This window comes from Malus domestica, chromosome 13, assembly GCF_042453785.1.
Source record: "Malus domestica chromosome 13, GDT2T_hap1".
Classification (NCBI taxonomy): domain Eukaryota; kingdom Viridiplantae; phylum Streptophyta; class Magnoliopsida; order Rosales; family Rosaceae; genus Malus; species Malus domestica.
Window position 1 is genome coordinate 7057804 of NC_091673.1, and position 11657 is coordinate 7069460.

The 11657-nt window shown below is 37.0% G+C and overlaps 2 protein-coding genes across 2 annotated transcripts; one reads left to right on the top strand and one right to left on the bottom strand.

Annotated features, from left to right (window-relative positions):
- Positions 1-533: 533 nt before the first annotated feature.
- LOC103430728 (uncharacterized) lies at positions 534-3797 on the bottom strand. The gene is made up of 3 exons (XM_070811237.1): positions 1976-3797; positions 1636-1831; positions 534-543 (listed from the first exon to the last, which is right to left on the bottom strand). Exons 1-3 carry the CDS (start codon positions 3795-3797, stop codon positions 534-536), a joined length of 2028 nt encoding a protein of 675 aa, XP_070667338.1.
- A 3724-nt stretch (positions 3798-7521) lies between these two features.
- Positions 7522-9994, top strand: LOC103430668 (cytochrome P450 71B26-like). Its single transcript, XM_008368821.4, has 2 exons — positions 7522-8508; positions 9135-9994. Exons 1-2 carry the CDS (start codon positions 7579-7581, stop codon positions 9750-9752), a joined length of 1548 nt encoding a protein of 515 aa, XP_008367043.2. The 5' UTR covers positions 7522-7578; the 3' UTR covers positions 9753-9994.
- The last annotated feature ends 1663 nt before the right edge of the window (positions 9995-11657 follow it).

Genomic DNA, 11657 nt, shown 5'->3' on the forward strand with positions numbered 1-11657 from the left:
ATAATATCGGTTGTTAAAAATAAAATAAAATAAAGCTATAAAATGTAAGAAGAAAGCGGTAAATTGACTTTGTTTTTTAATGAAAATCAGACTTGATGACCTTTGGTCTAGCTTAATTAGCACGAAAAGGTTAACAAGTCTCTGGATTTTTCTGTGGTATGCATGTTTGACTTGAGTGTCCAACTGACGTGCATATATCGGAGTCTATGGCTTCAAGTTTCATCACCGGAATTGATATCTTTGACTACCTAGCGTGATCTAGAAAACAATTAAAGAAAAAGACAAGCAAGGCCGGATCATGATCGTTGATCATGTTCTTGGCAGGAACGTTTCGGTTAAAAAATACCAAGTATTATCCTATCAAATATATACAAACACCCTAATTCACCTATTTGAAAAGTAATTATCTTTGTGCATGTTTGACTTGAGTGTCCAACTGACGTGCATATATGCTCTTCCTAGAATTTTTCTACCCACCAATATCGGAGTCTATGGCTTCAAGTTTCATCACCGGAATTGATATCTTTGACTACCTAGCGTGATCTAGAAAACAATTAAAGAAAAAAACAAGCAAGGCCGGATCATGATCGTTGATCATGTTCTTGGCAGGAACGTTTCGGTTAAAAAATACCAAGTATTATCCTATCAAATATATACAAACACCCTAATTCACCTATTTGAAAAGTAATTATCTTTGTGCAAATTCACCTATTTGAAAAGTGGAAAGGCAAGGGTGATGACGATTACTATTCATAAATATATATTTTTTAGGGTAAATCTCTGTTTATTACCCTCATGTTTCGTGGTTTTCAACATTTAGTATATCAAGTATTTTTTCGTCCTAGAATCATACTTAAAGTGTAAAATTTGGGACAGTCTCATACATCCGTTAGTCAAACTGTTAAGTCTCCCGTTAAATGTGACGTAACGCTCATGTGGACAATGACTGGACGACACATGGGTCCACATGGATTTTTTTTTAAATTTTTTTTTATAATTTTTAGAGAAGGCCGAGTGTGCCTGCCTGGCGGACCCCAATTTTTTTATTTATTTTTTTGTCGGGCCACTTGCCTTCCTCCTTCCACAAGCAATAAGGTATCGTTTGGTACACAGACGGGATGGGAAGAAACGGGACGGGACAGGACGAGACGGAACGGAGAGGGAGTAAAGATGCCCTCAGATGGAAACAAGGAGGAAGAAGAAGGAAACCGAGATGTTATAATTTTGTGTTCTACGGATGTGGAACGAGTCGTTCCAGGCAGTGGTGAAGCCAGGATTTCTCGGGAGGAGGGGCGAATTTAAAACAGTGCAAGGTTAAAAAAAATTAGCAACAACTAAATCTTTGTATATAATAATGTCTTCGATAATTAATCAATAAAAACAAATTACAATTGTTGTCGACGAGGTTTCATGTCATGAAAACGTCGCATAATAGGCTCATTATCAATAAAAGCAAATACATCTCTCTCAATGTAAACAACCATGCTATCACTCAACCATTGATCTCCCATTTTATTACGCAATGGTGTTTTCACAATCTTCATAGCAGAAAAAGCTCTCTCCACCGAAGCGGTTGCAACCGGTAACATCAAAGCCAATGTAAGAAGCTTATACACTAACATATAGCTTTCACACCTCTTAGTCTTCACTAACTCTTTTGCAAGATCACTGATTCCTCTCAATGATGAAAACTCACTATGCATCTTCATATCTTGAATGTAATTGTCAAGTTGAATTAGAAGATTCATGAGGTCCATACGATCAAAATCTTGAGGATAAAGTTGGGCTAAACGAACAATTTTTTCTTTGTCAAAAGATGCAAAATTATTCACTGGACTCAAACATGCCATACAAAGAAGCAACTCGGTGTTTACCTCATTGAAGCGATCATTCAATTCCTTTAGTTGCATATCAAGGACTTGAAAATAGAGGTCTACACGATAGTAATGGAAGTTTGTGATTTTTGGAGCTTTACGCCTTGATTTTCCAGGTACGAAATGCAAATCCTCCATGTTAGGAATGACAATATCATGCTTCTCACAAAACTTTTCTACATCATGCAACAAGTCCCCAAAGTCATCATCTCTCAAGGATTGTAGTCTTTGCTTGCATACTTCCACTAACGCCATCGCATTCACAATATCTTGATCTTTCTTTTGCAATGCTTGTGATAACTCATTTGTAATTCCCAATATAAGTCTCATCAAGAAAAGGTGAAACACAAAATCAAAAGTTTGTATGTCTTTGAATAACCCAGTAGCTTCACCGAGATTATCTTGATTGCGATCACTTTTAATCCATTCAACCACCTCCACCACGGCTTCAAACATAACAATAATATTAACTATAGTACCATAATGCGAGTTCCACCGTGTATCACATGGACGCATGAGGCTACTTTCTTGATTTAACCCTTCACTCGTTTCAAGATTACCAAGATAAAGAGCTTTTTGAATTTGTTCTTGTTGTTTCTCTCTCAATGCATCACAACGCTTGCACGAAGATCCAATAAGATTCACCAATCTATTAGCATTGATGAAGAAATTGGCAACATCCTCATTTTCCTTTGCCACAAATACAAGAGCTAGTTGGAGTTGGTGTGCAAAACAATGAATATAAAATGCTTGAGGGTATTTGTTCAAAATCTTTGTTTTAAGACCATTTAACTCACCTCTCATATTACTAGCTCCATCATAGCCTTGTCCTCGTAACTTGGACATACTCAAATTTGTTGTAGCAAACAATCTCTCAATAGCCTCTTCAAGTGAGCTACTAGTTGTAGAGGAGACATGTTGAACACCAAAAAACTTTTCAATTGCTTCTCCTTTTTTGTTCACATAACGCAATACCACCGCCATTTGCTCTTTATTGGAAGCATCACGTGATCCATCAACCAAAAGAGAAACAAATTTACCTTCCATATCTTTAGTGATTGCATTAATAGTTTCAATAACACAAGCACGAACAAGATCCTTTTGAATATCGGAAGAAGTATACTTGAGATTCTTGGGAGCATTCTCAAACACAACCTTTCTAACTTTCTCATTATGATCGGCAAGAAATTGCATAAGCTCTATATAATTACCCCTATTGCTCGATTTCAAAGATTCATCGTGCCCACGAAAAGCCAAACCTTGTCGCAACAACCATCTTGTGCAATCAAGTGCTCCACTTAGTAAAGTGTGATAATTAACGCGAGCTTCATCAGTTTGCTTGATCACAAATGTTTCAATGTGTTGTTTTTGGGTCATCAAGTCTTTAGCTTGTTGCATAGCTTTATTATGAAGACTTCCAACACCTCCCTCGTAGACTCGAAAATTTTCGGGTCCTTTCCTCCAATTTGTAAACCCTTTTGTAGTGAAGACATCACTTCCACTACCACCCGCTTTATCAAAATCACATTTAAAAAGATAGCAATAACGGAAAAATGCAGCATCTTTTACTATACTATACTCCAACCACTTAAAATTATCAAACCAACCTGTAATAAAACATCGATTGTCGCTAGCTTTCCTTGGCATGATGTGAGACTTAGGTTGACAAGGTTCCTTTTGAAGGTAGTATCTACGAATTGCTTCACGACAATTGAGTGGATAATCAAGCATTCGACATCTCAGTCCAGGGTCTGCCGGAAGATTAGCTAATATTTCATCCAACTCAGTAATCTCACTTTGTTGTGCACTACTCGGAATACTAGAAGAAGGAGGAGGACTACCCGGAATATTTGAAGGAAGAGGAGGACTATCCGGAATATTTGGAGAAGGATTTAAGCACTGTTTCTTATAATATCGTTCCATTACGTAACTGTATAACGAAAGAAAAACAAATATATCTTAGACTCTTAGTCCTAGAGTAAACTACGAATTTAATTAATCAGTACCAACAATCATATCATATGAATAATCAATTTTTATTCTACAGTAGAGTATGTAGACTACGAATGTAATTAATAAGTACCAACAATGCATTTGAATGAGGGTTTTAGTTAGTTGAATTGGGGTTCATTATGTTAATGTATATATAATGTATCAGTCCTCTTTTATGTACTTCAAAAAAAAAAATATCAATAATCATAGCATTCATATGAATAATCTATAATCAATAACCATATAATTATAATGTATAACCCTATAATCCTACATCAATTAAACAAAAATTTATATTCAATAATCAATTAGGGTTTGAAATAAATTAATTTTTTTACCTTAATTGGAATTTGGAGTGGCTGTGCAGATGTGCTTGCAGTTGCAGACTGATGTGTCGGCCAATGGAAAGTGAAATTTGCTACAGGACAGAAGGTTTTGTCGTGTGGGGTGGGGAAAAGGGGGGAAAAGGTGGGGTGGGGAGACTGACGGGATGGGATATGGGGAATAGGGTTAAGGAATTTGAAATAGAATGGGGATTGAGATGGGGATGGATGGGGACCAGTGGTCCCCCGTTTATATTATTTTTTTTTTCATTCAACCAAAACGACGTCGTTTACCAAATTTTTTTTTTTTTTTTTACCAGGCCCAAAACGACGTCGTTTTGGCCTGGATTTTAAAATTTTAAAAAAATCCCTCCCGGTCGTCTTCCCCGAGAGCTATCTGTTTCTGGTTTCAGAACCAGGGGCTCCCCAGTTTCCGGCCGAACTAGGGGGGTTCAAAGGTCGCTCCTGCCTTTGTTTTCCGGCGAGCGGAGGGGCGAACGCCCCCCTTCGCTCCTACGTAGCTTCGCCACTGGTTCCAGGAGGGTGAGGCGGAACGAAAATTCACCCAAAACTCGTTCCGTGGAACAGCGCATTCCATCCGTTTTAGGCTCACCAAACGTGGGACGGAACGTCTCGTCCCACTCCGTTCCGTCCCATCCCACGTACCAAACGGTACCTAATGGAATAACCCGCCAATGGATTCATAATTTTATTGGCCGACCTAATTACTAACTTTATAAAACTCCAAATCTCTCTTTTGTATTATCTGTGACATGTTACATTAATTGGAACCGTTGCAGCTAACACTGGCATGAAGTTTTTGATTGAATGCTCATATATGATGGATAGGTTTCAACTTTCATTCCATGAAAGCACAGGGAGTTCTGTTAGCTGCCTGATAAGTTGGCTGGTATATATTTGCCGGATTTTTCTTCCTGGCCGCGCATGTATAATCCTTATCCATATACATATTAATAAGAGTAATATTATGAGTTTGTTAAAACAGAATTGATTCAGGGAATTGGAGACACAAAATAGAAAGTTGTTTGTGCCCATTAGCATGCATAATGCTTAACCATCAATCAATCGTTGAGAGTACTATCATGAGCTTGTCAAAATAAAATCTAGCATACTACATACATAAATAGAAAGTTGTTTGCCCCAACCGTATGCATAATGCTTATCCATTAACCGATTAAGATATTATTTTGCGTTTGTCAAAACATGATTCAGTGGAATGGAGACATAAATAAAAAATTGTTTGCACCAGCAGCACGCATAATGCTTATCCATCAACCCATCAATATATAGGAATACTATCATGAGTTTGTCAAAACAAGATTCAATAGACTACAAATATAAATAAAAAGTTGTTTGCGCTAGTAACATGCATAATGCTTATCTAGTAACCGATCAATATATAAGAGCATTATCATGAGTTTGTCAAAACAAGATTCACTGGACTATAAACATATATAGAAAGTTGTTTGCGCCAGCAGCATGCATAATGCTTATCCATTAACCGATCAATATGAATGCTATCATGAGTTTGTCAAAACAAGATCCAGTAGACTACATACATAAATAAAATGTAGTTTGCGCCCATATGAAACAATATGGTTGAGAGAGAGGAAGAGAGATGTATCTTGCATCTGTTGTGAGTTTTTTTTTTTTTTTTTTTTTTTGAGATTTCTCCACATGAATCTAATTAATTGAAGGATATGAATTGCTATCCATCGACCGATCAATATCGGTACTATCATAAGTTAGTCAAAATAAAATCTAGAGGGCTAGAGACATAACTAAAAAGTTGTTTGCGCTTATATATAACAATAGAATGAGAGAGAAAAGGAGAGAAAAAGATAGATGTGTCACCCATATGTGTTTTCTTATTTCTGGAGATTTTTCCACATAAATTTAATTAATCGAAGGATTTTGTTTGGTATTGATGTGTTTTGAAAAAAAACTGTTTTTGCTGTGTTGTGAGAATAAGCTCATTTTTGCTGCTTCATGTTTTCAGTTTTTTTTTTCACCCAAAACTATGAAAATAAGTTGTTTTTAAGTGTTTACCAAATACCTTTTTGAGCTCAACTTTTTTTTATACCCACTTTTTATAAAAGTACCTTAGTACCAAACCAGTACTTAAACTGCTAAATTAAACCAGTACCAAACCGTCCTTTCATGATAACGAAGGCCATTTATTATCTTTGCAAATTAAGGTTGTTTCAAATGAAACTATGACTACTCATGAAGTTCAATATCAGAGGATTTGTGATAGACATAAAAGTTTTATCACTTGTTTCTTTCTTTTCGTATTTTTTGTTTTGTCAAACGATAAATTTGGTTAGATTAAATGTTAGATTAGTCATTTATGGGATTTAAACCCACACTATCATGCAAAGACTTAACACATTTTCACCATTATGGTAAAAGTCCACTTGTCTTTCCGTATTTAGTTAGCTCAGTAGAAGATGATTTATAAACACTCAGTACTACGGTCTAATTGTATTCCTCTTTACTTGTAAGTGAGAGGTCTTAGGTTTGATTCTCATCAAAGGTGAATTTGAACTATATTATTGCTAGCCCACTATCAGGCTAAGCCCCTCTCCCCCTCTTCTTAGTGTAGATAATATTGTTTGTTTAAAAAAATTAAAAATAATAATTGTCCTCTAAAACTAAACAAATTAAAAAGGGCATTGAACTTTAAGGCCCTTACAAATTGTTACCCACGACCACTGTTCTAAAAATCCCCACCTAGCGTCGCCTAGGCCCCGCCTAGGCATTAGGCGGCTGGCCACCGCCCTGATTAATATTTAGGCTTTCGAAAGTTAAGAAAGGGCGCCTAGACCTACTGAGGCGCCCATCTAGATCGCCTAGGCATCCGCACACTTAGACAGAAACTAGATAACTTTCATTTTGCATTTTATTTTTTTTCAATAAATTGTAAGAGATTTGCTGAATACCTAAATGAACGCGCATTATATGCTTGTTCCCTATGTTTTCATTATGTTCCAATAGCTCATAATATATTTGTCATTCTATTTTATAGGTTATGATGAAATTATATATATTTTGAGTATAAACAAACACTTATTTCCACGAAATATAATAAATTTAATTAAATCTGCCTAGTCCGCCTAGGTGCCCGCCAAGACCCTACCTAGCCGTCGAAGCGCTAGATCCCAGCCCACCGTCTGACTAACGCCTAGTGTCTTTTAAAACCTTGCCTACGACAATTTACATGAGTGATAATTTTCATCGATGTTGAAATACTACTTCGTCGTTTGTTTCCAAAGTCGCTTATAGCTAGATATTAAGATCACCAGAGCTTTATATATGATGGACAAAATCTCAAAAAAAAAAAAAAAATATCATTGATAGAACCTCCAATGGCTATCATCACCTCCTTGCTCATATGCCTTCCATTTCTCCTTCTTCTCCCTCTATTTCTTCTACTCCAAAAGAGGAAAAATGTCTATAAGAACCCACAGCAAAAGACCCTCCCACCAAGCCCCCCCAAGCTCCCCCTCATAGGCAACTTGCATCAACTCGGCACCCCACCTCACCAATCTCTCCACCAACTCTCCATAAAGTACGGACCAGTCATGCTCCTCCACCTCGGCCGTGTCCCCACCCTCGTCATCTCTTCCGCCGAAGCAGCCAAAGATGCATTAAAAACCAACGACCTCCACTGCTGCAGCAGACCCTCCTCGGCCGGAGCCCGCAGGCTCACGTACAACTATCTTGACATGGCCTTTTCTCCCTATGGCGATTACTGGAGAGAGATAAGAAAAATATGCGTGCTCGAGCTTTTCAGCGTGAAGAGGGTCCAGTCATACAGGTCAATCAGGGAAGAAGAAGTAGATGAAATGGTCCATTCAATATCTGCCTCTTCATCTTCTGGTGCTCCTGTTGATCTCACGGAAAAGTTGTTTGCTCTCACGGCTAGTATTATTTTTAGGATTGCGTACGGGACAAGTTTCCAAGGGAGTAAATTTGAGCATGCTAAAAATATTGATGAGTTGATTCAGGATACTGAGGCCATGCTCGGAGGGATGTCCGGGGCTGACTGCTTTCCGTCTTGGATGGGGTGGGTTATCGATAAGGTTTCCGGTGTGCACAAGGAGTTCGATAGGATTTCCAAGGAGTTGGATGGTTTTTTCCAGCAGGTGATTGATGATCATCTGAAACCTGGGAGGAGAGTTGACGACGAACAAGCTCATGAAGATATAGTTGACGTTCTGCTTAAGATAGTGAAGGAGCAAAGTGAGTTTGGAGCTTCTCATCTTGGCCACAACAACATCAAGGCAGTCCTCTTGGTAATTAATCTCTTAAAAGAACCTCTTGTGGTTATTAATTTTGTGTTAATTTGTTATTTGTTTGAGAATTATTTTATATGCAGACAAAAGTTTGAACCCTTTCCCCTTGGTGCCTTTTTATTTTTTTGAACGAACCATATTATCTACAAGGAAGTGAGGGAGTAGGCCGAGCCTAACAATAGACTAGCAATTATATGGTTCAAATTTGGCGTTAGCGAGAATTGAACCTAAGACTTCTCACATATAAGTAAAGAAAAATATCATTAAACTTTAGTGCTAAGTGACTCCTTAATTAGTGCCCATTTAGAAAACAGTAAAAGTTATTCTTTTATAACCCCAAAAAATTATTTGTCCAGTTTTGTGAAAAAAGGAAAGGAAAAAATTTAGTTCATGTCCCATTCTGTTGAGGGGTGTGATTTCCTTTTTTTTTTTTTTGACTTGTACACTATTTTTTTCTTTCTGATAGTTGAGTTGAAGAAATCAAATAAGAATAAAGGAACAAAAGTAAACATGGTATGCACACAGAGAAAAGTAGTGCAAAATTCATCAATTAGTTTTTTATGCATCATTTTTCTACTTCGTTTTTCAATTATTTTTCTGACTATGATGTTGCAATTGTGAATCAGAATCTATTTTTAGGTGGAATAGACACAGGTGCAATAACAATGGTGTGGGCGATGGCAGAGCTAGCTAAGAACCCTAAATTGATGAAGAAAGCACAAGAAGAAGTCAGAAAATGCATTGGAAACAAAGGAAAAATCACAGAAACTGATACAGATCAGCTTCAATACCTCAAGATGGTAATCAAAGAAACCCTAAGACTGCATCCTCCAGCTCCAATGCTCCTTCCAAGAGAAACCATCTCCCATTGCAAAATCCAAGGTTATAATATTGAACCAAAAACAACAATTTATATCAATGACTGGGCAATCGCACGCGACCCTGAGGTTTGGAGGGACCCCGGAAAATTTATCCCAGAACGGTTTGACGGAAGCTCTGTCGATTACAAAGGACAACATTTTGAGTTTTTGCCGTTTGGAGCTGGTCGAAGAGTTTGCCCTGGAATCTATATGGGAACGACAACAGTGGAGCTTGGACTTGCAAATCTTCTCTACTGGTTCGATTGGAAATTGCCTGATGGAATGAAGGAGGAAGATCTTGACATGGAAGAAGCCAGTGGCTCCCTTTCCCTCACCGTTGCTAAGAGAACTCCTCTCAACCTTGTCCCCATGAAATTTTCTTAAAATTAAGAAAAAAAATTAACGGAGGATTGGGGAAGACCTGTTTCTTGTTATGGTTTAAGATTGGGTAGAATTCAGTTGATATGTTTCTTGTTCTTATGGTGTAGTTAATTAATAATGTGGCACTTGTACTGTATATTGTATATCCTTGTGTGAATGTGTACTATTACTCTGTTCTCGTCTTAAATTGAATAAAACACTACAAATCACAGGTTGACATATATTCTAAAGTGATTCGTTTGTAATGTCGAAGTGTTCTTTACAAGTAGAGTATTAATTAGTTAAATCTTTTCTAACAAAACAGAAATGATTATGTTTTTAATTAACATTTGTTATAAGTTGGAACACCACTTAAGCCTCTGATGTTTGAGGTCACTGAACTCGTTTTCAAAGCAACTGGATATGCATGTTAGCCATTTTCTTTTCTTTGGGGTTCTTCACATGGGAACTGCTCAGAGAGTGTTGAGATATGTGCAAAGGACACTTGACTATGGAATCAAGTATGAAATGGGGAAATCAACTATCCTAATAGGATTTTGTGATAGTGACTAGGGTGGCAGTGAAGATGATTGCAGAAGCACATCAGGTTATGCATTCACTTTTGGTTCAGGGGTTTTCTCTTGGGCATCAGTGAAACAACAAAGTGTTGCACTGTCCACAGCTGAGGCAGAGTATGTGAGTGCCTCAGAGGCAACATCTCAAGCCATATGGCTAAGATTCATACTCAAAGACTTTGGGGAATTGCAGGTTGATGCCACACCACTTCTGTGTGACACCTCATCAATCACCATGACTAAAAATCCAGTTTTTCATCAAAGAACAAAGCACATAAAGAGGAGATATCATTTCATCAGAGAAGCATTACAAGAGAATACAATCAAGCTACACTACTGTAAGACAGAAGATCAAATCGCAAACATTTTCACAAAAGCTCTTCCAAAGGAAAGATTCAATTACTTGAGGGAGATTGCTTGGCATGACAACCATAACCAATTTGGAGGGGAGTGTTGGAACCTAAATTGCTTATGGTTCCAAGGATCGAAGATAGCAAGTGAAGCTCCAAGTAATGAGTTGCTGCATAATCGAAGAAGAAGAACAAAGGTTTTTACTCGAACGGCCAGTTTTGTTTAAAGCTTTTGTTTGTGTAAATGAGTGACACGTGTACACTCCAGATTAGATCATTTAAACCCCCAATGAAGGGCTAGGATTAAATTTGGAGAAGGGTAAGTGTAATTCATAGTACATGTTTGTCTCCTAGCACATTTAGAGATAAGTTTGTTAGTTGGCAATGTACCAAAGCCCTACAAACATTCTCTATATAAATCAAAATATGGCTGATGCATTTGCATTAAATAAGGAAAGCATTAAATAATTGATCCTTAAAAAAGAAGGAAAGTATTAAATAATTGATCCTTAAAAAACATCACTTGTGGGCTAAAATCTTAACCGAGATAGAAAAATTAATTCAGTCATTTGATTTGTGTCCAACTCAGATTTAAGTTTCTTATGTGATTTGTACTAATATTTTTCTGCATAATATTGCTTTATGTGAATTGTAATGCTCATAATTTATTTATCATTGGCAAAAAAAAAATAAAAAATAAAAATTTGTAACCTCTCATATTTAATTTAGGGCTCATATGTGAAGGGTATTATATGATTGAAATCATTTTTAGTGAAAATGTTTCTGAAACCAATCATTGGTAAAAAAGCAAGTTAATCCTGAAAAGCTACACTGTTTCCTGCAAGAAGTACTAGCTATGTGTTTCTTGCATGAAACACTTCAAGTACTTTTGAAACCCAAAAACAATTTTTCTAAAATTACCTTCCTCATCCCTTCCCCATCCCAAAGGCCATTTTCACATATTCATCCAATCCCCAATTTCCCAATTTCCAAAACCCTAAAAT